Here is a 27,509-nt window from a genome sequence, read left to right as displayed (position 1 = left end):
ACCTTTGCCATGACTCGTTACTAGACAGTATTTAGAAACACATCCGGTTGCATTAGAGAGTAATACGTATCGGGTCTGAAAAATGTATGCATGTTTTTACACTTGAAAATATCATCAGTATTTTGTTTTTATAAAAAGTCAGCATGTTTTAAATTTTACACGTATAAAATCCTGCCATTAATATTTCATGAATGTCTGAGAAACATTTACCTTCACAAAGAAGGAATGTGTCCATAGATATCAATAAACATTAAAATCAAATGTACCTTTAAAGAGAGACACTGGCATTTGAACAGTAATGTGCTCAAATCACTACAATAAACTGCATGTAAAACAAACAGCCGTAGACAAAGACACTGAACCGACGCTTACTTAGCTCCTCCCCTTACATCTTAACATCCAATCCGAACGGATCATTCTGGATAGGGGTCTCCGCCTATTGGCTGAACGATCTGTCATTGGCAGCGGTCCATATTTTCGGCCGGGACAGTAGCACGGCCAGCAGCAGCGAAAGTGAGAAATAACTCCGTGAACTGGGATAATTTGACCGCGAGGACTGATGAGCGAACAAAAACACATATGAAGGTAATACAATTAATACTTAATGGAATTATGACTTATTTTTTTGGAAACGATAGAGGGCGTGAATGTGATCTGGAGAGTGTGCTGGAGTGAATCTCATGAGATCCCAGGATAGATTTCCAGTAGCTACATTATCTCGCTATTATTATGACATGTGCACATCGGTTTTAAATATGATAAACATTGATTACTTAGCCACACAGTATTCTTTCATACTCATGCACTTAATACAGCCTTACTAGACTTGTTTTTATGTATTTAGATACAACTAGAAAATTAGTTGTATAAGCTTTATTGTATGTTCACTAAATGCTATATAACACAATGTTACAAACAGTATTTTGTCCCTGTTTCTGTTTGTACAGGGCTGATGTCAGACATCTGATAGTTGGTTCTTCACATATTTGAGAAGTGCACTGATTTGCCTTTTTAGCTGCATGTGAAATGTTCCATATGTTCAGTGTGATTCTTTTAAACACTGAAAGGAAAGCTTTGTGTCCAACAGGAAACCTGATATCCACAGAAGTGCTTTTTTGCTAAACAGTTCTTGGATTTATGGCTGTTATTGCTAATAACGGAGCTTATAAAAAATTAACCATGCGCTGTTTCTTAAAACATGGGTCAGATCTTCACCTGCCATTATTAGTTCCTAAAACAGCAACATTTTCACTTGGAAAATTAACTAGAGATGGTATATTTGTGTTAAGAAAATTACAAGGGATTATTTCAGTTGTTTTTCTATTTATTTTATCAAAACTATGACAACACTGTACCTGTGTCCTCAGATCATGTGTGAATTAAAATATATATTAACTTAAGAAAAACAGTTAAATGTGTATATTGTAAAGAACTATTACTAATGTAAATGTACTAGGTATAAAATATATATGTTTGTTTTAGGGCTTATATCTCTGTGTGTAGTTTTACTCAACACCAGATATTTTTGAAAAAATAAATGTATAAACTTGCACATACAGTACATAATATCTGTACAAAATACCAGTCCTCATCCTCTTCCCATTTTCCCCTATGAGTTTAACTAGCTCATATAGGTACAAATATTTGACACATTGTTTTTGTGATAGTGTTTATCCTTGTTCCTTAACTTTATTCTGTTTTTGTTTTGTAGCATTTTTTTGTGCCAGTGTTTAAGAATCTGCGAACACTTTTTTTTCATAATGGATTCTTGTAGCTTTCAAATACGTTTGCCAGAGATTTGGACACATTTATTAAAATGTTAGTCTGAATGTAATCACTCAGTTGATGTGTTTATTTGAATCAAGCAAGCAGTGATTTTTAAAGAGCAGACATGTGAGTGTTTGTCAGTGGCTGAAGAGCAAAAATGTGGTCTAGCCTGTATGCAGTGAAATGCTCTGTTTTGACTGGCATGTCAGAATCAGTCACTTGAGAGCTGGGTTGAAGACATTCTCTCGGGTCAGGACGTAATTACACCAAAGAAGAGCTTGCTTCGTTTTGCAGATTTTCCTGTAGGTCTAATGTATCCAGTTAATGGACAGTTTTCCTTCAGTTTGAGAATGTGACCCATATAACATCAAAGATTGAGGATTTTGGTCTTCAGTAGCTGTAAGTATATCAGTGCTTAGAACAACAAACATTGCAGGCAAATGAGAAAGTGCTGGAATGATCTTTTTAGCAATAATGTCAATGACAGCAGAAGTCTGAAGCCATGGTTTGTCACCTTAGTAACCACTGGGTGGTTTGTTTGAGTCCCACTCTATACAAATTTACTTAGAACCGCACATCTGCAGCAATGAGGAAGCTATGCTCAGTAAAAAACACGGTGTTTCAATCCGGCTTGACTCTTTACCCTGGGGAAAGGGTTGAGTTTAGAGTTTAGGATACAGTATGTTGACCTCATTTGCGCTGGGTTAACGGGTTTGGTTTACTATAATGTGCCAAATCACTGCATTTTGCTTTTATGCAGGTGTTATACAATAGCTCCCATTGTGAAATAATTCTGCATGGTGATATTTTTTGTTGTCTATGATCTGAATACTGCTTCAGACTCTTGAATTTGCAAGTTGTTAATAAGATGTATCAGTGACAGGGAGAAGCAGATGCTGGATCAGCTGTTAATATAGTCAAGATGAATTAGTATGCATTACAGTCTTGTCTGGAGTCCCTTTCTGTTAATATTTGATTAATGTGTGTGTGGGGGGTGTGAATTCCTGGAATTCCTTTCGGTCTGTGTAATCCATGTAGTGTTTCTCTTTTTCCCGCTCTCACACTCTCTGTGGCTGTGTGAAGTTTGTGTCTGTTGCCAGATAATGGTTTTATTGGGCTTGTACAGGTTTAATGTGGGGTTACAGCATCAGAGCGGTACCGTGAACCACACACTCTTCTGACACATGTCCCGCTCTCTCATTACTGCTAATGATTCATTAAGCAAGCTGACATTATGCTGTGGTCTGATGTTTCTTTTAAGGATTGCCCTCAGCAGCTGTGGGTTAAGTCTGAGGTTTAGTGAGATTTCAGTGAGATGAGGGAAGAGAAAAGGTCTGTTCTTACATAAGCAGATGCTGTAAAGGAGGTTCAAGCAATGTAATAGGCTAGTTGTCATTATTTACTCAAAATCATGTCATTCCAAAACTGTATGATTTTTTTCTTCTTCTGTGTAACACAAAAGGAGGAATTTTAAAGATGTGATAGTCTTCTTTTCTCCATGCATTTATAACAGTGCATTTATAAGTTTTCAAGCATTGATAAAGTAAACTCTAAACAGTCAAGCTGTACACTTCAGACTGATCTGGTTCTCATAAATAAAGTAATGGCTTAAATTTCAGTCTGCGTTCAATCTCTCAGGTCTTGGCTGCTGTAATGAAGATTCTGAGTCCTCTCTCCTTTGATTGCTATGTGTAGTTTAAAGTTATGTTTCCTTTTTCTGGAATGCAGTTCTTGGTCAAATGTGGTATTTGTGTAATTGTTATTTACAGCCTGGTGTAGGAGGTTTCTTTAGGTAGAAAACTAGATTTTTCCCTGTTCTGACATTACAGCCACAGTCATGCTATTTTTATTTTTACATTTTGAGTGGGCATCAGTGGGAGTCCTGGCTAGTTGAGATAAGACATTGACTTGACTTGGCTTGTTGTTTTTTCATTGGTTAGGTCTCTTTTATTTATGTAGTGATTTAAACAATACAGATGTCAATGCAGCTTTACAGTGTGAAATAGGAAAATAGTGAGTCAATGCAAGAGGACAATAACAACCAGTAAGTTTTTCAGTTAAAGTCAGTTCATTGTTGATTCAGTGATCATCGTCCAGTTCAAATAGTGGCTCTGCAATCAAGCTGACAATTTTGCCAGAAATTAAGTGTCCCCAACTAAGCAAACCAAAGGCGACAGTGACAAGGAACCAAAACTCCATCAGTGACAGAAATGGAGAAAGAAACCTTGGGAGAAACCAGGTTCAGTCAGGGGGCCAGTTCTCCTCTGGCCATACGAAACCAGTATGATGTGAACAAAAAATATGTTAGTCTGGTGCTACAGGTTTTGTTTAGCATGCAAGAGGACTCTGGTTCCAATGACCTGATATATAATTGTATTTAATAAACCAGACAAAAGTCCAACTGATGTGACAGACAGTGATCTGCAGATCTGGCATTTTGAATAAAACATAACACTGATGACAGACAGTATTTCCTAATCCAAATAGTGATAGAACCATATTTTATTTAAAATATTTTTAAGATTCTGGATGGAAGATGGAAGGTTGTTAGCTTCAGTGTTTCATTTCTCACTTGTCATACCTGTGTTTGTCCTACTCTCACACAAACAATATAAGTGCATGTGGCTTTTTTAGGTCCTCTTGAGAGTAAATGAAGGCAGGAAGAATGCATTTGTGATCTGCATGGATAGTGTTTTTACCGGATGCTGCAGGATGAAGATTCTTACGGGAATAATAATGCAGTCTGTTTCCTATATAGACTGAGTGGATTTAAATAAGGGGTTAACCGACCCTGTACACACAAACTGAAAAGATAAGATGTTTCAGGCGGTTTGTGTCTCTGTCTGTGTAAGTGTTTATGTATTTGTTTGCATGCGATGTGGACACTTGTGGTCACACCATTAATACCAGAGCAATTTATAAAAGCATCAGTCAATGATGTCATAAAAACGAACATACAACTCTTAACTAAGCAAACAACAGTTTCTGTATCCATGGTTTAATGCATACATTGTGTATAGCCTATCAAATCAGTGTGTAAGCAGGCACATACACACAAACACACTTCGGTTGGATCACAGACTCCAGTGGTAATACTGCGTGAGTTATAAAAGTGAATTCCAGTTTTAACACACACATATACACAGACACACTTACTCTGGCTCTACAAACAGCCCCCATCCGCAGTGTGATAGTAATGTCTGAATGACATCATTGCCCTGAGATTATATTAAGTCTGATCAAGCTGTGCAACTTTCTATTCAATAGAAGGAAGAAAATAGCATATTTCCCATCCTAGTAATACACTGACATGTAACCAAACTGAATCATATGAGGAAGTGATCTTTCCACATTTATGTAGGTTTTAGATTGATTGAAAAAGTTCTTGTGAAAGGTTTAAAGCTATATGATTAAAATTAGATGTATGATTTATGCACATCAGTAAGCAATCCCTCCTAACATATCATATTCTACATTATTTTAGATAAACTACCATTTAAAAGTTTGGGGTCAGTAAGATTTTATTTCAAGAAATTAAGAAAACAAATTCAGCAATTGATCAAAAGTGACAATAAAACTACTTCCTCATGCAACCAATTAAGTATATTGTCCGGAAACAACATGGCAAAATTATATACAGCTTCAATGTGGTCATCAAACCTGAAACTAACTATGCAGTTATGAAAATTATTCTACACCCTTAGAACGTGAGTCATTCAATCGGACAACGTTGTTGTGTGAAGTGACTATATGGTAATGATGATGATGTTCAGCTGTGGGTTAAGTGAGTAATTATACAGAATGATCATAATTTGCACAAATATTTTATAAATCAGTGGTCACACAGGTTGGGTTTGGGTGTTTGGCAAGTTTTCCTCTGTCCTTCTGCTCACACACGCTCTAACATAAATGGAAATAAGAACCCAGACACAGCAAGCCAAACCTTAATGGTTAAGGAAAAACCATCCATTACACTGCAGCTGAAGCCGATCTGTCTGTGTCACTTGCAGTAAACAGAGAAATTATTCACAAGAGCATTCAAACACACTGAATGCATGTGTGTGTGACTAGACTGAGGGAATCCGTTACAGTACAGCAGTTGAACTCATTTACTGGAGACCTCTGTGCTGATATGCTAATAGCTTCCTGCGTTTATGTGGTCTGACAGAGAGCCAGACCACAATGTAGAGATGCTGAACACTGCTGTGCATGTGTTTTAATGTTCATGAATGCCAGACTCACACAAATGTCATTTCAGATCAAGAGTGATTCACTGATGAAATGTGTGGAACTTTATTGCGTTTCTAGGCCAGAGAATTTGATCTGTGTGTGCGTGTGTGGTATGATCCTGTTGCATTGGTCTCAGTACAGTTATACAGTGCATGACCTGCTAAAAAATTGACTTATATTGCCAGACCTGTAAATCAGCGGTTTTGCTTCAGGGCCCAGATACTGAATTCATCTGTTTATTTGTTACAGGGCAGCAGGATGAATGTGGAGACTCTCAGTAAAGCTGAACTTCTGATGCTGCTCAGCATTCTGGAAGGAGAACTGGAAGCACAAGATGTAGTCATACACACACTCAGGGTAAGAGCACACACACACACACACACAAACACACACATGCATGCATTTATAGCTGTGTCAAGAATATCTAAAGTAAAGTTTGGCAAGAAAAAAAAAATGAAAAAGTAATGTTTAAAATGCTTTTAGATGCTTTAAGATTGACAGACAGAAAGTCAAAGTCAGAAAGACCAAAGAAAACGTTATGCATGCAATTCTTGCAATAGTACACAACTTCAAACTAAACATTAGATTTTATTAGACTCCTAAGAAACCAACAGAGAACAAGTAAAAAAAAGCCTTATATTTTAAAACTTTATACATGCAATATATGTTACAACATACAACACACACACAAGTCAGAAAGACCAGTGAAAACTTTACACATGCAATATAACACAACTTCAAACCACATTAGACCTTAGACCCCCACAGTATACCCCTAAGAAACCAAGCACAACAACAGGCAATGTCAGACACTCATCAGACCCTATGAAACCACATTAAAATCCTGTTAGATGTTAAAGAAACTGCTAAAAGTTCTGTTTATTGTTGACCATTATCGGTAACATTATTAACGTTACTAGGTGATACTAGCATAATGTAAGGCATGTTGTCTTCTCTAGCCAGTTGTCTTATAAACATGACATTGCATATTACTATTATTGTTAGCCCTTTGACAAATTACTTTTGTTCCTCTTTTGGATGTAAAATGTAAAATATTATTGCTGCTTAGTGTTGTTTTAACTAGCATGTTGATTGCACATTTTTGCATTGTAATAGGTATTGCTAACACATTTGAGCACATTGTTACCATGTTTTAACTTGTTTCTAGCTTGGTTTAGCATGTTTTAGCATGTTGCCAAAGCTTGTGGCCAAACAAGTTTCCTTTGCACTTACCCTGCTTACAAACCAAAAACTCTGCCCTAAACTCGTTAATGTAGCTGCATGGGGCTAGTTGAGAGCGAGGTATTATAGAACAACAAGAGTTTTGGGGAAACAACCTATAGACTAGTTGTAGGCTTACTTGTAGTTGTGTCTGCATATTAAGCTGGGTTAGGAGAAAGTATTGCATTGAAAAAATGACATATTTCAGCTTTAATAAATGTGAATTTTGAGCAGTTGTGAGATTGCAGATGTTATATTTTTACACATGCTCCTCGGCTCTGTATGTGTATAGATTTGTGTTATGTAACAGGCATTATGTGATCAGTGTTTCGTGTGGACTAGTGGTCAGGAACACCAGGAAGTGTGTCGAGGGTACTCAGGAAAGAGGCAGACAGGAGAACAATGGCAGGCAGTGCTATTCCTGTAAAACACACACACACACGCATTCCATAGATATAATGGTTTTTATACTGTACATCTATACTTTATTTTCTATCCCCTTACCCTAAACATTTTCAACTGTTGAATGTTTTTAAAGTTATTAAAAATATTTTCAATATATTTTATTTATAATATATTAACTAAAAAAATGTATGTAAAAATGTTATCTTGAAACTTAAACAAGTGTTAGCACAGAGCCCATCCTACAGCTTTCTTTATCATTACTCACTTAATTCTCCATCTTCCATTTCATTTTATGCTTTGATAAGCACACAAATTAAATCAGCTGGGCTCAATTGAGTCTTTACTCCTCAAAACTAGAACAAATGTAGTTCATTTTTGCATGTACTCATGCTGACACACAACAGAAGCCCACAGTGTTCCCTCTGGATATATATAGTGTGTGTGTTTTATTAGGCCTGTAATTATTCTGTGTGATGCTGTAGTTAAAGAGTTAACACGGCGTTAATAACAGAGAACAGCAGCTTCACATGAGCTCAGGGGTGTGTGTGGGAAAGATGGAAACATGAGACGAGGGGCTCAGCCACTAAAGCTGCGCTGGTGTCTCACTGTGACCTGCTGATCAACTGCTGACTCTTTGTGCTGGAGTATGAGATTAGTTTGTGGGACACTGAAAACAACACAGAGTAGCTACATTGATCTGAAAGTTAAAGTTACATTTGGTTATATATTAGAATATTCACAATACATAGTTTCATTTACAGAAACATCTGTACTTTTCACAGTGACTTGTTCGGTCAACATCTTATACACGTGAAAAGGCTTTGATCACACTGTGCACAAATCTGATTTGGTTTCCAAATTCAATCTTAAGGTCACTTTGCAAATGATCTGCTTACAGTTCTGTCTGAAACTGTTTAGTCAGACAAAAGCCAAGTTAGTGTTTTATGGAAATTTATTCCTGTAATGGCAAAGCTGGATTTCAGTGTCCTTCAGAAATCCTTTTAATATGCTATGTATTTCTAGTATGATATACAAGTGTGCTGCTTTTTTTGTGTGTGCAATTTTTATTTTATTTATTTATTTATTTATTTTTTGCTTGCAGGATTTTTTGATAAAAAAAACATTCTGAAGAACAGCATTTATTAAAACAGACATCTTTTGTAACTGTTAAAGGTTTGACTGCCACTTTTGATTAATTGTGAGCATTCTTTGATTAATAAAATTAATTTCTCTTTTTCCGTCTTTTTTTTGCTGTTGTTTGTGGTCTACATATTTCAGGCAGATTTATGAAATCAGATTTTTGCTTCCTGTCTGAACAAAGCCCTAGTGTGTAAGTGTGCCTCTTTTACTGCTCAGCCCGTGGCAAGATACTAAGTGTGTGTGTGTATGTGTGTATGTATGTGTGTGTGTGTGTGTGTGTGTGTGTGTGTGTGTATGTGTCAGTGTCTTTAAAAGCTTCATTTGACTTTCTTCCTGGGCAGTAAGGGCTTTAGTCACAGAGGGAAATTTCAGAGGCCCTTTGGGCTTGAGTCTTTGATCATGAATGTTGCGTTGTGTGCGTGTGTATGTATATAATTATGTGTGTGTCACTTCAGTTCCCTTTAGAATCTCCTGTATATCCCGGCAGTAGTGAAGCAGTGCATGCTGGGAGAACAGTGTCAATCACGTTAGATGTTTTGGAAGCCTCCAGATCAACTGCAGCGCTTTTTGCTCCACCTTCTGAGTTATTTTCCCATGGCTCATTCTGATGTAATGGAGGAGCCAGTATCCCGAGGGCTGGTGGTTAAAATGGGAAACCAGCCATTAATATGACTCACTCACTTGCCGTTTCATCATCTAAGCCTTATAAAGGAAGATCAGGTCTGTTCACAGGTCTCTGAAAGGGGAATTTCATGAATAGGGAATTCCAAGTTAAAATCACAGTCCAAACAGACTAAACAAGCCAGTTTGTTTGTTTTGTCCTAATAGGGAGGATGTCTAGCCCGTGTTTTACCTTATAAATGTGACTCATTTCCCAACACACACCCCCTCACAGAGAAAACCAATGGGGTTTCTCGCTCTTCTGAACTGCCTGGAGTGTGTGTTTGTGGGTTGATTAGAGGGATGTAGGATTCCTTCTGTGTGAACTTCCTTCAAGGAAGTCTCCTGATTCCTCTCTGTCTCCGACGGTAAGCGCCTCAGATCAGCAAGAGCTTGATTAAAAACAGCAACAGCACAAAGAGCGTCCTGCTCTGTCCTGAATATATATTACTAATCTCACAGCAACACACATAGAGTAAAATAATATATTTAGTCAATAAATTACCATAAAAAAACTAAAATAACTGAATCATGCTGCACTGAGATCCCATTGTGCGGGAATACCCATAAGCCCCTGCTTGTAAATAATCAAATTAATTATCCTTGGATGAGCAGTGGGACTTAAAGGGATTATATAAATAGTTATTATTATGAGCTGAAATAGTAAGGTAAATCATTAAAGCTGAATGTCTTATGTTTAGAAACCTGCTATTCTCATTTGTTTTTTCTACCAATAAACTCACTGAGTTGTGATTCTGTTGCAGTTCACCTACAAATGTACAACAAAAAATGACTGTGCTGACTCAAGTGATCTTTGTGATTGCTATATTACAGGACGTCCTGAACTGTAATTAACTGCAGAGCTATTATGGTATAGGCTGTTACTGTATGGCAGCTGTGCCAGTAATTTACTGTAAATGCACAGTGAAATCTTTAATAGTGCAGAGAAAGCAGAGAAATTAGTATGTTCAAACTAAACATCTTGAGACTGACAGGGCTAAATATAGTAGCTGGATTTCTGGTGGGAAAAGCATTTGCTTGTGTGTGTTGTGCATTCTGTCCCCGTAGACTGTTATTGTTTGTGTGGGTGTGTGTCAGGTCTGGATGTTGAGAGAGACAGTCAAGAAAGCTTTGTTTACAGCTAGAAAATATTATTATATTACTAAAGAATTCAAATATTTAATATAGATAGAATATAGCTGCATTTATTTGATCAAAATACAGTAAAAACAGATTTCATAAAGTATTACTATTTAAAATATCCATTATCAATTATTTAAAATATAGTTTAATTCTGTGATGACAAAGCTGAATATTCCGCAGTCATTACGCCAGTCTTAAGTGTCATATGATCCTTCAAAAATCGTTCAGATATTTACATTTGCATTTATTCATTTAGCAGACATATTCATTTAATATACAGATTTGGTGATCAAGAAACACTCTTATTATTACCAGTGGTGAAAGCAGTTGTTGTAGATTATTGCTGCTGCTGCAAAGCAAGTACAGGAACTATACAGTGCTGTGAGTATTTAAGACATACTGCTGTTGCACAAATAGCATATAATAACACCTAGCAGATCTATACAGGTGGAGCTGGGGAAGGTGGAGGGTTTCAGACGATCTCTGAAAGTGCACTACGAACTGTTCTAGTGAATGCTAACCAGCCATTTAAGCTCATTGGCTGCCTATGTAACATGAAACAATCAGCTTGTGCCAAGTAGTTTAATGCTGTGTCATCAATTTGTATTACGACCCATCAGCCTGCGCCATCTAGAGTTCCATGTCATAAATGTTGGCATAAATGTTGTATTGCCACTTTTGATAAATTTAATGTATCCTTGCTGAAAAATGTACTAATTTCTTTCATAAAAATGTAATCTATATGACCCTGAACTTTTGGACTGTAGTATATATCAAAATGTTGGTTGCTAAGACAGTGCTTTGCATTTGCTAAAGTGTTCCAGGTGGTTCTTTACTCTTTTGCCAAAGTAAATCATTCTTCATATCATATAATTATATAGGTTAAGTTATAGCCAAAAATCTAATAATTATGAGCAGTAGTAATAGTGATGTTTGTCTTGCCGCTGTATTATCTGTTTCACTCAGTTGTGTCTCTCTCTGATCTCTGGATAAGGTCACTCAGAGGCCGGCAGGGCCACAGATGAAAGCCTCTAGGGCTGGAAATGGACTGTAATTTTCTATAATGATGTTGAATAGTATGCAACACTGCTTTATGCTGAAGTTAAACAAATAAACTATCCAGCCTGGTGGTCTGAGACACCCTTAACACACTCACACTGCTTCATCATAGACATAAGTACAATATGAATTTCTGCTTGATACAGAGAGACTGAGAAACAGAAAATATATGTCAGTGTTAACAGCCTGGATTTAAATGGTTGTTGTGGTTACATCTGCCACATTGTGCTGATCAATATGCCGATGTTCACACCCAGTACACACCACACCCTCTGTGATTCTCTGTGTTATTAAAAGACTTAGAGTCTTAGACTGAATGATCACAGATAATAACCAGCAAACGGCGGAAGCTGAGGTCTCTTGAAGTCTGGTTAGTTAAATATTACTTGTGATCAAGCAGATAAAAGTCTACGTTTTTGTTTGCGTTGGTGTGTTTAAGGAGGACACAAAGGCGTGTTCATGAAAATTCCAAATGTGTATGCGTCATGTACACGTTAGCCTGATGAGTTCTGATTCTTCGCCTGTAATTCACAGTATCATAGTAGACATTTTTTATTTATCGGAATTCACCAATATGGCATATTAGTTTGTAAATGTGCATTTAATTGTCATTCCATCTATTTTTATATTTAGATTACCTTTGCCTTCATCGTATGATGTAAAGTGAATGCTGGCATTGAATTAATATTCACCCTATCTATTTTCTAAACTTGTTGTTAACTTAATGCGAACAATTAATCTGTGCATATATGTAACATGTAATTGTTAATCAAAATGACAACTGGATCTTCCAGGGAAATGACAGACTTTTCTCTGATGAATGCCGGACTTCACCAATCGTTTAGTCAGCTTAAAGGGATAGTTCACCTAAAAATGAAAATTCTCTCAATTTAATTACTCATCCTCACATCGTTCCAAACTTGTAAGACCTTCGTTCATCTTCAGAAGACAAATTAAGATATTTTTGATGAAATCTGAGAGCTTTCTGACCCTTCTTAGGAAGTGTTTTTTTTGTGTTTTTGGTGAAATATGAGATTTTTGTCACATATGGACTATTTTATCTTTGTCCTTACTACCTTTCTGGGCCTTGAATGGTAGTTCCCTTGATGTCTATGCAGGGTCAGAAAGCTCTCAGATTTCATCAAAAATATCTTAATTTTTGTTTTTTGAAGATGAACAAAGGTCTTATAGGTTTGGAACGACATGAGGGTGAGTAATTAATGACTATCCCTTTAAGCATTCTTATAATCGAATGCAAGCTCGCTGTCAAATCAGCCTCCATACATTCAACAGCCAATAGATAGAACCACGTCCCTGTCCTACAATTTGTAATTTTTTTGATAATCCCTTTTACTCAAATGTATGTCACAATAGAAAAAGATCTGCTGCCGCTTCTGTATGTAAATAAAGGTAATTTTTAGCAAGTCTCAATATATATATTTCTGTCATGACAACTCTCGGAGGGATTGGCATTGTAATGTACATGACAATGTTAATGTATTGGGTCTTGGCAGAATAGATCTGCTACGCTGCTGCTGCTGCTGCTGCTGCTGCTGCTGCTGCTGCTGCTGCTGCTGCTGCTGCGGCAGAGCAAGTACCGAGACTTGCCAATTGTCAATACATCCACAACATGCTGCTGTGAGCATGTAAGAAATATTGCTGCTGCAAATATAACATACATGAAATAACACCTATATAGCATATATAAATCACCTCTTAGCAGATCTATACAGGTGGAGCTGGGGAAGGTGGAGGGTTTCTGAAGCAAGCTGCAACTGCTACAGTAAGAATAGCATGAAAAGGGCAGAGGAATACAGCAGGATGCAGCATGTGTGTCACCCAGAACATAAACCACATGCTATTCCAGTCCTGAATTTAGTGTGTGTGTGAGTGTGTGTGTGCCTCCCATCTGCTGATCTGTTTAGTAAGACCACCCCATCCCTCCGAAATTAGTCACGCTGCCCCCCGTTTCAGCCCTCACACAAGTGCACACATGCACAATGAGTAGTGAACAACACCCCCTACAGCTGGGCCTTTTGTGGTGTGAGCCCCCCTTTCCATCTCTTCAGCCCAGGGGAGGTTTAACACCTGCCTGCAGAGGAGGGGTCAGGGTGGGGGTCAGGGCTGCGATTATGTTTTGTGAAAATAGATCTGATAGAGACCAGCTGTAATTGCATCACGATGTGTTTAGAAATCCTGCATTCTCTTTATGTCTCCCATAAAAACACATTGCCCATATGCAAACATAATGTTAGGTATTAATCATTCATTCTGTGAACATGCTGTGTAATCACAACAGAAACCAGTTACTTATTCCTATCTTTTCCTATCTATCTTTGACATTTTTTAGGCACAACAGAGAGATGCATTTGTACAAGAGCGTTATGGACATTACAACCTCCGTGACCCCTTCATAGCACTGCTGAGAGACAGCGAGCTGTCACAGGCTCAGGATGATGGAGGGCAGAGTCCCGTGTGTCTGAACCCGCTGGGTGTGTTGAAGCTAGTGATGGCCCACTGCACCAACATGAAGGAGAAAATGATGAAACAGCTTGCTGCTGCAGAGAGGAGACACAGACGGGTGAGAGACAAAGACTGAGATCTGAGCTTCCTAGGCTGTATTTTTAGACTCCTATGTGAAGGCTGTATTTTTCAAAATAAAGGTTCTTTTTTGGCACCCTGTGGTTCCATGAACAACCTTTAAAATCCATGAAATCTTTCCATTCCACAAAAGGTTCTTTATAGTGAAAAAAGGATGTGTAGATTTTGAAAATATTCTAAACACCAAGAAAATGGTTATTTTAAGAACTATTCACCAAAAAATGGTTCTTCTATGGCTTTACTATTAAACCTCCATGTTAGTACTTTTATTTGTGACCCTGGACCACAAAACCAGTCATAAGGATCATTTTTTTCTTAAATTGAAACTCATACATAATCTGAAAGCGGAATAAATAAGCTTTCCATTGATGTATGGTTTTTTAGGAGGACAATATTTGGCCGATATACAAGTATTTGAAAATATGGAATCTGAGGGTGCAATAAAATTAAAGTATTGAGAAAATCACCTTTAAAGTTGTCCAAATAAAGTTCTTAGCAATGTATATTACTAATCAAAAATTAAGTTTTGATATGTTTATGGTAGGCAATTTACCAAATATCTTCATGGAACATGATCTTGACTTAAAATCCTAATGATTTTTGGCATAAAAGAAACATTGATTATTTTGACCCATTCAGTGTATTGTTGGCTATGACTGGTTTTGTGGTCCAGGGTCACATTTTTAGGAGTGTGGTAATGCTGACCAGCTGTAGGTGTTAAAACTAGTGAGTAATCAGTCACTTTGGATGCTGGGTTTGAAGGTAGCTGCCTATATAGACAGCATTATTGCTCACAAGGTTTTGGAACAGAGCTTGAGTACATGTATTGAAAATAAGTATGTATGCTTATGGAACTGGTTCATTCAGTTCTTCAGAAAAAAAAAGGTTTTATTTATTTCATAAACATTGTATGAAAGATTAATCCAAAATTAAACACAGCTATTCTCTCTGTTATGTACATTGGGTGAGTCTTATTTTGAAAGGGTGCAGATCTCTGAATAGCAATGTTTGATCTTCTGACCATACACTCTTTATTTTCTTGCTTCTATGATAATTATGCTCATAAACATAAGAAAAATAATGTGACTGATTTAATGTGACTCAAACATCATTAACTCAAATTATATAATATGTGCCCACTGTTTATTAGGTGGTACAGTCATAATTAGTCATCTTTCTTGACCTGATGTTTGAATGTGTGTATGCCTGTAGGTAATATCAGATTTAGAAGAAGAGAAACGACGGCGTGCTCAAGACAATGCTGCGGGTGATGACATCACTGCCATGCTGGAGAAGGAACGAGACAGACTTCTGCAACAGGTAACCATGCAACGCCACCAAAACATATATACACATGCACAAACTGTGGCATTATAAATACAACATAAGCTGCAAAATCAAAGCAATCACAGTACCCTGTGCCAGCAGAATTTGTGTGGCTTTGTTGTGTAACTGTCACCGCAGATGTCTTTTCTACAGAGGAAAGGCTCCATTGTTTTTATGGACTGTGGTGCATAAGAGTCCGTCCACCTTTGTGTGTGTGTGAAGACATTCCATGGTGTTTTTGTGTTTTTATGGGAATAGGATAAGGTGATGTTTAGGTCAAAGTACAGTATTATGTAAAAGTCCCTTCCTGCCCTGCCCTGCCCTGAGTTTCTCTTACACACAGACACACACACTCACACACAGTTATTTTTTTGGATGCTTGACCATGGCTCTTGCACATTCTGTAGCTCGTAGGGTCCTGAAGTCTTAAAGATATTCATAAGTATTGTTTAAGGCAGGAAGAAGCAAGTAAACAAGATATTTTCAAGAACAGTTGTATAATGCATCTTTAATATTGTCTGCGTAGTGTTATTAACCCTCTGAGTTTACTAATATCTTCACATTTTTCTTCTTCACAGCTGGAGTTTGAGAGGGCTCAAGTCGAGCGTTTAGAACATGAGCGGTCAGTCCTGTCGAATCAAGCTGAGGAGGATTTAGCGCAGCAGCAACAGTTATCCTCGACACTGGCGAAAGAATGTCAGAAGGCTACAGCACGGGCAGAGGAGGAGAGCCAGCGGGTTGCAGAGCTCAGCCGCCAGCTGGAACAGGAGAGCAGTACCATCAAAACCCTAAAGGGGGAGCTGGAGTGCGAACACGCTCATGCTCAGCAGATAGAGGCGAAAGCTGAGAGAAAGCTGGCCGAATTGGATACAGAGCGCGAGCAGCTGAGAGGGAAACTACTGAAGGAAGAAAAACGATATCAGGAGCTTTTGGAGAAGTTCAATAGTCTAAAAAAAGAGTTGGATGAAATGAAAGAAAGAGAAAAGGCAGGACTGGAAAAAGACAATGAAGAAAAGGTAAAAAATCTGCAGAAAGCAACCACAGGGATCACGCCTCCTCTTAGTCAAACAGAAGTCGATGGCAAAGCCATTGCATCTAAATCATCTCCTCAACCCAAGCTAAATGGCCACCACACTTCCAGAGAACCAGAGTCTCCAGCAGACGAGAGGTGCAAGGAAGTGGGACCGGCGGACATTGGGGTAGTGCTCCCTGGAGGAAGTGGAGCCTTGCAGTGTCTCTCCCCCAGCAGTCCTGCCTCGTCCTCCCTTAGCTCATCTCCTTGCTCTTCCCCAGTACTGACCAAGCGTCTGGCCTCTATAGGCTGCTCTAGTCCGACCTATCCATCCTCTTACCAGGCCAGCATCAACCAGCGATTCCAAGCAGCACGCCACAAGTTTCAGCAGCAAGCTGAGGCAGAGCAGCAACACGGAGCATCCATTGTCCACTCACCTCGAGACCTCTCTCCTACTGCAGCTGCTCCTACTACTCCAGACAATTCTACTGCAAAGCAGATTGCCCGCAACACTGTCACTCAGGTGCTGTCACGGTTCACGAGCCAACAAGCAACAAGTAAACACCCTCCGTCCAACAGCTCGCCCTTTGGCACTGATTACCGCAGCCTGGCCACAGCCTCCTCACCGACAGGGAAGAGCCCAGGGGTTCTTTCACCAGGGATCCGCTCACCAATAATTCCTAGGGCGGAGAAGATTCATCCACCCCCTGTTCCTCCTAAAAAGCAGGGGGTCAACCAGTCTCCCGGCTCACCAGTTCCTTCTGGCAGGGCCAGCCACTTCCCCGAGCTCTCTGGGAGCTGTGGTCTCACCAGTGGTCAGGAAGATGCAAAAGAGCTTGACTTGGTTGTGTCGTCATCTAGTTAACCAGCCTGGACTTCACACCTGTTCTTAGCCTTCTCCACTCCATTCCATCCATTGGCATCTAAAGCACTCTTGAGAGCCTCAAGGTTTTCTTCTTTTATTTTCACCCTTATTTTTATGTCATACTTGTCAATTCTTGTCCTTAAAGAGATAGTTCACCCAAAAATGAAAATTCTGTCATTAATTTCTTACCCTAATGTTGTTCCAAACCCGAAAGACGTTCATTCACGTTCATGTGACATCATGGGTTCAACTGTAATTTTAGGAAACTACGAGAATACTTTTTGTGTGCAAAGAAAACAATAATAACATAATTTATTCAGCAATTCTTCTTCCCGAGTTACTGTCTTCTGCCATTTTGGAGAGTACCCCAGAACGTAATCAACGTAATGAGCGTTGTTTATTTACGTTCTGGGGTACTCTCCAAAATGGCGGAAGACGGTAACTCCTTGCTATCTATGGAGGGTCATAGAGCTCTCAGATTCTATCAAAAATATCTTAATTTGTGTTCTAAAAATGAACAAAGGTCTTACAGGTTTGGAACGACATGATGGTGAGTAATTAATGACAGAATTTTAATTTTTGTGTGAACCCTTTCCATCCAAAGGGTTTTTTTTTCATCCAAAAAATTAAAATTCTGTCATTATTTACATGCCTTTATGACCTTTTTTGGATGTTTTTGCTTTTCTGGACTTTCAATGGAGGGACAGAAAACTCCCACTGAAAAGTATCTTAATTTGGGTTTTGATGATTACTCAAAGCCTTATATGTTTGGAACAGCATGAGAGTGAGTAAATGCAGACAAAATTTTCATTCTTGGGAGAACAATCCTTTTAAGTACCTCGTTTTGGATGTCTCCTTATCTGAAACAGTTCAGGTCTTGGATCCTTTACAAATGAGCTAATGTGGTAAAGACATCCAGAATGTGCAGTGATACAATACTCCAGGACTGAAAACCACTGATCGGAAAGGGTAGCCAACCCTTCTTCTGGAGAACTACTTTCGACAGAATTTTGCTCTAACTTTAATCAAACAAACCTGAACCAGCTAGCCAAGGTGTTTATTATTACGTGAAGATTAAAGGCAGGTTGTGTTGGAACTGTGCTCTGCATGAAGGTAGCTCTCTTGAAACAGTTGGTTACCTCTGCTCTAGTGTACCTTGTTCTTTTCCTCCAAGGTTGTCCAACTCTGATTTTGGAGGGTCACCTACTTGCAGAGTTTAGCTCTAACCCTGATTAAACACTCCTTAACCAGCTAATCAAAGTCTTCAGGATTACTAGAAATGTCTAGGCGGGTGTGTTGGAGGTAAACTCTGTTGAAAGGTGGTCGTCCAGGAGCAGGATTGGACATCTCAGATGAAGTCACTAGTACGGCTGGCCACACACTAGACAATTTTCAAGTCTTAACTTAAAGACAGTTTTAACCAATTTTGAGCCTTATAATCATTCCATCTTCTATCAACAGATCCCCCAAATCATTCGGGGGAGAAAACCAACCTTAAAATCTTCTAGTGTGCAGGCGGCTTAAGTGCACACAGAGGTGATGCCTCACTGAAAACCTTCGGTATCCCAGAACAAACCTTAGCCTGAGCCCCACACATCCTAACTGTGTGAAACGTTTGAAAGGAGCACACACAGTCAACTTCTTAAATACTACTCCTGTAAGATCAAATCTATTTAAATATTATTTTAATCTGTATTTTAATGTTTTATTTCATTTTTATTTTTAACAAAAAGATTTTTTATTTATCCTAAAATGTTACTATTAGTCCATTCCTGATGACCTGCACAGATAGAAAATGTTAGTATATAAAGTAAAAACTATTCTAAGCAAATACTGATTAACCAAGTCTTCAGCCAATCGGTCAGTCTTAGGCTACTAATGCTGCCTTGATCTGTGTCTGGCGAAATGTGAGAAATTTATATTGTGTTTACGGTAAATATATAAAGTATTGCTTTTCTGACAAGCAGTAATATAATATGATGTGCAGTTGCTGTTAATTTCCTAAATCTATTTAGAAATTAACTACTGGAGATATAAAACCTCTGTGTCCTACTGTATTGCGTCATGACTACATTGTCCGCTAGGGTCAATCTGAAGCGCTGCTCAGGAAGCTGCCACCTGGTGGTTGGGAAGCATTAAACAACAGCCAAACCAGAATACCTTCTCTGTAAATGAAATTTAAAAATGAAATTCTTCTCATGTGACATGATAGCCAACAATATTTACAATCAAGTCAAAATATTATGTTCTGCGAATATAAGTCTGGGTCTAATAACCATGCCTGGATGTATTACTCCATCACTGATTTTTATGTTTATACTGTACAGTCTTTGTTTTTAAAATTTTAATTTTTATTAAATATTAGGTAGAACCTATAGCACCAGTTTACATGATTCACAACCATGGTAAAAGCACAAGTGAGTAATGTCATCATTTAATGATTACTTTACCCTGGGACTTTGTTTTCTTACCTGTGTCCTTCTTGAAGTCTTTTGACGTTTTAACTTTTTAGTATAAAAATAGACATGATTTTATGTTTGTGTAAAAATCTTGCTGGCATGAAGGTATTGCTCACATTAATACGCTTACGAGAGAACTAAGTATGTTTGGGTTTTTATGAGTAAATGTGGTGCATGTATCTATCCTGTGCTTCATAGGTTTCAGCTGCTCTACTGTCATTTAATGTTTCTGTTTTTAAATACCTCACCATTTCTCCTACTGTACTGAAACTTTTTTAAGTAGCAGTTTAGATTTTTACTACTGGAGTGTTTTTTTTGTTTGTTTGTTTGTTTGTTTGTTTTGTGCATCAATAAACCTGAACCGACACTTGGAATTTTTATATTTCTACTCGAGACTTTCAAACTTTTAGCTAGTTGTATGAAAACAGTTTAAATAAGTTGCATTTGTCCAAATTATTTTTACACATTAGCGGTGTTGAATACATTTATGACCAACTGTATTTTATCCCCTAAGCTAATAAAGGTTTTTTTTTTTAAGTTTGCTTTTTCTCTATGCATTTGATGTTTTGACAGTAGTCCTCACCCTAAAACATCACTAGGAATAAATATGTATAGATGTCAGGCACAAACATAAGTTTACATAATAAAGGCTCAGAAGTAACCATTTAGTCATTTTGGTGTCATTTACTGTGAGCAGACATTATGTTTGCATGGTTATGAGACAGAGAATGTGCCAGTCTTACAGGAAGGATGTATTTCACAGAGGATCTTTGATGGAACAGTCAAGACAAACAAGGTTAACGAGAAAGCAGTATGGCAGAAACATGCAAATGCAACACTGATGGAGCCCTCAGTACTCTGGACAAGAGAGACACTCAGATTTGCTGTGTGGGTTGCGGATTTGTTGCAGACTGTGGATACCCTAAATGCATCACAAGTACCTGTAACAGACGGTCTAAACCTCTATATGTGAAGAAAATTCATCTGGTGTATAAATATAAAAATCAAGACTTAATTTGGATGCCTTTGCTACCAAAGAGGGTTATCCATGGATTTATTTATTCGGTCTTTTTGGGTTATTAAACCATTTTAGTTCAGCAGACTGTGAGTCAGACAAAGATACGGTGAGAGCAGTTAAGACAGATGGCCACTCCAAACCCAGACACAAAGCCCGTTCCCCTCCTCTCCTCGCCTGACCTCATGCATTCCCTGTTACAGCCTGGACAGTTGAGAACAGGACAGCAGGAAATCTCATCTCTCCAGGTTGTCAGTAGGCGGAGGAGGAGGAAGGTGGGAGTGTCGTCTGATTGGGGTTTGGAGATACAGTGAGTGAGGCATTACTTATCCACCGTTTTAAAACACAAAAACCGTTTGCACAAGCATTGCAGCTGTCACAGTTCACAAAAAAGACAAAACAATACAAACTCTTTGTGTGACTTGCAAGCAGGTAAAGGAGAGAAAAGTGATAATTGCTGATAATTTAGATCCACGATTTCCTCCAAGTTCTCATTTGAACCTCATCCACAGCTGAGACCCATCCAAGTCTATTAATGGCAGAAGGTTGAATGGAATCACATCCTCTTTTAAACAGAAAAAGTTTTTGACTTTTTTATTTTTTTATTTTCATTTTTGGGAGACTTTTTCATGCTGAGCAAACGGCATGTGGTGTTCTGAGAGCCGGCTCCGCACTTGAACAGAAGGAAGAGGAACCGGGTCGGTTTCTAAGCGTTTTGCATCTCTTTGCCGATCTTGTAGCTGAGGATCTTGTTCCAGTCGATCTTGGTGCGAGTGACGGGCAGCTGTCTGCGGAGAGCTTTGAAGGTGGTGTCTGACATTGTCTGGTAGTTCTCACTGATGGCCGTCTGGAGGGAAACATTTAAAAAGCGTGAATGTTAAACTGATTTCTGATCATTAAAATTAGGGATGCACCAATCATATTAAATATTTAATATTCATCAATTCAAATTTCTACCTGGTAATCATTTTCAGCATTTTCAATGATTTTTACAAACTCCTTGGCAGTCTGGGTTTCATTCTAGAGAGAAAAAAAGGGCAGGAATTTACTTTGTTATCTAAGCTTTGGTTAATGCTTTTGTGAATATATCTCTTTTTTTACTCACAGTCACTACAATGGACTCCTCCACCTCTTTATGGCTCACCAGTTGTACATTACCATCCTCATAATAATGTACCTGTAGGAAACCAAATTACATAACACTTTACAATCACATTTTTTTCTCATCCTCACTATGTTAATCTGTCAGGTCTCACCTGGATCTTCAATACTCCCACCACCTGAGCTGATGACTGACTAACGGTGAACTTCCACTCTGACCTGCACCGGCCATTCCTGTCAAGAGAGAACCATCAGAGAGTCAGCGTACAATCAGATTTACTCTTACTACAGAATCAGACTCCCGAAATTGAATTGGACAATTATAATGAAGACTGTAGAGACTTCAGACTAACCAAATTAAAGAACTTGTGTCAAAAATTTAGATCCAAATTGATAAGTGATTTAGTCAGCTGATTATAATTGCAAAACAAAACGTGGCAAGAGTGAATCAGTTATTATTCACCTTTAAGAGGTCCAAAAATGACAGATGACTGTACATAAGGCCTGTTATTTAATAAATACACTATACCATTTAAAGACTCAGGGTCAGTAAGTTATATATTTTTAAGAAAATTTAAGAAATTAATACTTTTAACCAGCAGTAAAGACTTTTGTTGTAAAGACTATAAAATAATTACACATAAATACTGTTTTGTTTTTTCTAGAATCCTGAAAAAAATGAAAAAATTTTCATAAAAATATTAAATAGCACTAAAAATATTAAATGTGACATTGAAGACTGAAATAATGGCTGCTGAAAATTCAGATTTGCCATCACAGGAACAAATTAAATTTAAAATATGTTCAAATAGAAAACAGTTAATAATATTTGTAATTAAATTGTAAATAATAATTGTAAAAATATGTAAAATATTACAGTATTTTGATCAACTAAATGCAGCCTTGGTGACCATAAGAGACTTTTCAAAACATTTACATTTTTAAATTACTCACCAAAAGTTTTTGGGCTGGAACTGATGACCCTCAATACAAGCAATAATTGTTTGCTGTCCGTCAACAGTCTTCCCATACACCTGCGGCACAAACATCAGTGCACATGACTTCACAAACAATGGCTGCAATCATAAATGTAAGAGAAATGTATGAAATTCATATTTTTCTGTTGATATTCCCATAGGAAAACTGTGTACCGTGCAGACTCCAGTGGGATAGTGCTCTTTCACATAAGCACTGAGCGCTTCATCACAGGCGTCCCTCCAGGACCGGAGGGCAGTCTCTCCCTCATAGGGCTGAGGATCGCTCGCTTCCTTTCGCAGGTGATCGAAACGGAATGACACCCGCTTCCGTGGGTCAAAGAACCGTCCCTGACCCAGATCTCCATGCTCAGTGATCAGAACCTGCAGGAACAGGATGTACCTTCCTCTTTAGGCAAAACTAATCACACACAGATCTGCAGCTCTCCTAATGCAGCAGCAAACACTCACAGTCCAACGCTCATGCCTTCCCTAATCACTCACAAAGTACACAAAGATCTCCAGAGAGCAGAGTTTACAACCAGCTTGAATAAATAATGTGTCAATAGTGAGCTCTCTGTTCAAAACTAACACAGAGTATCGTGACAGCACAGGAACTAAACGTACACGCACATTTTCAAAACCGAATGATATTACTGCATCTGTGAGACTTAAAAACGTTAACTTACCGACTCCTCACTACCGTCCAGTTTGACAGGAGTGAACTGATCCATGTTATACTGAGCAAAGGCACTGTGAAACAGAAAAGAAGAATGCGACGTGAATCCTTCTTTGGAAAACAAACTTTCAACTACATACAGATGCATCTAGACATAACATGATAAAAAAGATATGTAAATAACTTACTGTGCTGCCCCTTCCCGGAGGAGGTTGTCATTGTTGAGGAGAAGTCGCACATCTACAAAAAACACAGAAATTAAAAATCAGTCACAAACCTAAGCACAGGTCTGGTATAATATAAAATTGAAATCAGGTCTAATATAAGATTGAAATCAGGTGTTTATGATGAGCAGAAATGAGTAACTGCCGATTAAACTGCAAGAGAGCTTTCCATTGTGAAGCAGGAGCAAAAATAAACATCAAACAGCTCGCTGTGCCTCCCCAAGCACCGTCTTGTGTATTTTTTCTTTTTTTCCTTTATGTGCAAAACAGTAAAAAATTTATCACAAGCATTTCCTCCATGTTGTTTGATGCTGGTGTTAAGAATCAAATCTATTCTTGTGACTAGCACAAGTTTATATGAGATATTCTGGGACTGCAGTTTATGGTGCTGAAACCTAAAGATGTCCGAGTTCCGCTCCCCGTGTGAGGGGAGGGGCTTAACGATAGGTCAATTGATCCGCATCGATGGCAGGTCAATGCAGCGCGAGCTCCGTAACATTGCGCTGCTTCATCCCACTTTCGGTGCATTTGGCTTCCCATATGTATGGGAATAAACTTTTGCAGCTGTTTATTGCTGTAGATATGCAATGCAGAGATACCGTGACGCCCTCTTCTGGAGACGTGGCGGGAATATGCAGCACTTTTGCATTTAAAGGATGCACTCTAAAACAGCTCTTTTTTTTAGACACACCCCAAAAATGACATTTTCCAGCTCTTTATAATAAATGATCTGTTGGGTATTTTGGGCTGAAACTTCTGGGGAAAACCAAGACCAATATTACATCTTGTAAAAAGGGGCATAAAAGGTGCCCTTTAAGCATAAGATAATGCATAAGATTTCATTATCTTATATTAAGATAATGAAAAATGACACTCACCGTTGAACACTTCATTAAATTCTCCAGGGGGAGCGTGGGTCACAAAGTTAGCTGCGATGCGGACCTGCAGAAATAGCACATAATAAATTATCAGTGGGCACATATTTGCCTCACTAAAACACTAAGGCTTCAGCACTACTGAATCACAGCCAGTTTCAGCGGGTGACTCTAGAGCTCAAATTACCCCATATACACACCTTGGCCTGTCACACTTCAAGAACACACACCGCTGAGTTCTCAACAATAAACACAAGTTACATGTTCATGTTTTAAAACCACATCACCCACACTACTAAACATCTCACTCAAACAGCTTATTCCTGTCCTCAAATATCCTCTCAACCTCAGTGTAAACATCCTTATGTATCAGACCAGGACTATTCCACATCAGATCTGCTGTGTGCTGTTAAAGTGATAGTTCATCCAAATCAAATATTTTACTCAAAACTACTTTAAGTATTTGAATTATGTTTGTAGGGCTGTACATTTTGACAAAAACATATTTGTGAATATATATTAAGATTATTGTATAACAGTATAAGTGATTGGAGGGATTAGATCTCTCGGATGTCTTGGGAACGCCTTGGGATCCCCCAGGATGAGCTGGAGGAGGTGGCCAGGGAAAAAAGACATGTGTTTCCTTACTCAGCCTGCTGCCACTGCGACCCTGTCAGTGGTGGAAAATGGATGGAATGGATGGCTACAATAACAATTATTATTATTAAACAAAAATATTAATTGAAATAAAATAAAATGTTACTATTGTAATATTTCACTGTAAAATAAAAAATAGATCATACATTTAAAACAACACTGGATCCCATTTATTTTCATACAGCTAATGTGTCAAACTCACCAAAACAAGCTGTCAAGTACACATTTTTGACCAACAAAACATGTTTAATAAATATTAAGGTTAAGAGATTAACATAAAGGGAAGCATCTGGTAATCTGCCTAATGAGCATCTCCAGTGGACTGACTGGCTGGGGAAGTCAGCTGAGCCTGTAACTCAAAGCTCTGACAGTATGCAGAAAATGAGCACATGTAATTAAAAGGGAAGAAAATACGTGGCAGTTAAATGCAGCTTTTAGAAAAGGGACAGATGCTGACAGAGACTGAACGAAAGATCACAAATAAATCAGAATCCACCCGTCTGCAAAGTGACAGACCATGTTAATGACAGTCTTGCCCTTCAGTTTCAAAATATGGAAAGATGCAATTAAAAGCCAACGATAAACGAGACAGTACTTCGCTAACATTCTTCCTAACATCTCAGTTTTGCTTCACTGCAGAAACAACATTTGGCTAAGCTATCTCTTTAAACCAGCGTAGTCTGCAGACTTCCACCTCAAAACACACCCGCTCCTGCGGTCGTAACTTCATCCGGCCCAGGCTTTCGGCTCAGATAGCTGTCGTGTCAGGCGGATCTGGCATCTGCTGTCCCACACATGTGTAATTCTACCGGAGCACGGCCCGTTAAAGTTCGTCGGCTCGGTTCGGAGTGGGTGGATCTGCCGAGATCTATTTCTGAACTCCCTCTGACAGCTACGTTAACTGCTAACAGCTGACGCTCACAACACTTCCACTCAAAACAACACGGCCACTGCGGCTTTAACGGACTGCGTGTGTCCTACTAAAACACTGCTTGTTGTTCGGTGTATCGTTGTTATTAAGTCAGGTCTCTGTGTTTTACGGGAGTGCAAAGCTGCGATTTCACTTCCTCACAGATTAGCACACGGCTAACCGGCTAGGCAACCTCGCGCTCCTTCCGGGAACCAGCTATTTATCCTTCTGCACGCGGAGGGTTTTAATATAAAGACGTACGAGCGTGTGTACTTGCCGGGTTTGTGAAAGGTAATTTAATGTTTTATTTTTACCTTCTCCTCGTCTGAAAGCGGCTCCTCAAAGTCGGTCATCTTGGCTGTGGCGGAGCCTCACCCCGCGGCGCATGCTGGGTAGCGCGCGCTGTCACGCTCGTGACCATAATAGGGCAAAACGGAGTGCGAGCCACCGCCTCGCGCAGCTCCTGCTCTGCTCTCTCCTCTCCCGCCTCTGACAGTCGACTCGCGGAGAGAATATACGAGGAGCACGACTTCGAGGTGCACTTTCTTATGGGGATTTTGATTGAAAGCTATGACTCGAATCTTTTGGATCAGTTCATAAAAAGTTTCATTCAGCGATTCGTGTAGTGGTCCTTTCTGCAAGTTACATTCTTATGCCAGAAGGTGGCGACAGGTCAATGTGTTTTTGCCACTTAATAATTCACTCAGCAGATTCTTAAAAAAAGTTGATCCAAACACATCTTATTCTTTTTCATGTGAAAATGTAATTTCCAAAAAGTAACAAAAATAATAATACTAAAAAACTGTATATCATGCTAAATGCACTGCATCTACAGTCTGAAATATAAATTACCTGAGCTCTTTAATATCTGAGGTATCCAAATTTAATTTCCGTCCAAGCTTACACACACACACACACACACACACACACACACACACGCACACACGCACACACACACAATGTTTGGACCATAATGTATAGGGAATACCAGGACCACACACACACACATACACACGTTAGGTTTCTGTGAATTGTGGGGACTTTCCATAGACTTCTATTACTTTTATACTGACCAAACGATATTTTATATCCCCTAACCTAACCCTAACCCTAAACCTACCCCTTACAGAAAACCTGTTTGCATTGTTAACCGCAGGCCGGTCCCCACAATGTCAAAAATTTCAAG

At 38.6% G+C, this 27,509-nt stretch overlaps 2 protein-coding genes across 3 annotated transcripts; one reads left to right on the top strand and one right to left on the bottom strand.

The window, feature by feature from the left end:
- Window positions 1–463: 463 nt before the first annotated feature.
- Window positions 464–18,037, top strand: LOC109065738 (CTTNBP2 N-terminal-like protein). Of its 2 annotated transcripts, none has more exons than XM_042729848.1 (5): window positions 464–585; window positions 6,247–6,354; window positions 13,976–14,206; window positions 15,439–15,546; window positions 16,131–18,037. In XM_042729848.1, the coding sequence occupies exons 1-5, from the start codon at window positions 580–582 to the stop codon at window positions 17,427–17,429; spliced, it is 1,752 nt and encodes a 583-aa protein (XP_042585782.1). In that variant the 5' UTR covers window positions 464–579; the 3' UTR covers window positions 17,430–18,037. The 2 variants fall into 2 exon arrangements, with proteins under 2 accessions (XP_042585782.1, XP_042585783.1); XM_042729849.1 differs by lacking the exon at window positions 464–585 and adding an exon at window positions 1,757–2,166.
- A 2,520-nt stretch (window positions 18,038–20,557) lies between these two features.
- Window positions 20,558–26,791, bottom strand: LOC109065739 (F-actin-capping protein subunit alpha-1-like). The gene is made up of 10 exons (XM_019082745.2): window positions 26,638–26,791; window positions 24,760–24,823; window positions 23,846–23,897; window positions 23,668–23,731; window positions 23,156–23,362; window positions 22,959–23,038; window positions 22,160–22,238; window positions 22,009–22,080; window positions 21,861–21,923; window positions 20,558–21,750 (listed from the first exon to the last, which is right to left on the bottom strand). Exons 1-10 carry the CDS (start codon window positions 26,674–26,676, stop codon window positions 21,610–21,612), a joined length of 861 nt encoding a protein of 286 aa, XP_018938290.1. The 5' UTR covers window positions 26,677–26,791; the 3' UTR covers window positions 20,558–21,609.
- Between the last annotated feature and the right edge of the window lie 718 nt (window positions 26,792–27,509).

This window comes from Cyprinus carpio, chromosome B8 (genome assembly GCF_018340385.1).
Source record: "Cyprinus carpio isolate SPL01 chromosome B8, ASM1834038v1, whole genome shotgun sequence".
Taxonomy (NCBI): Eukaryota; Metazoa; Chordata; class Actinopteri; order Cypriniformes; family Cyprinidae; genus Cyprinus; species Cyprinus carpio.
The sequence above is the reverse complement of the archived record's forward strand: the minus strand, read 5'-3'. Positions and strand labels throughout refer to the sequence as shown.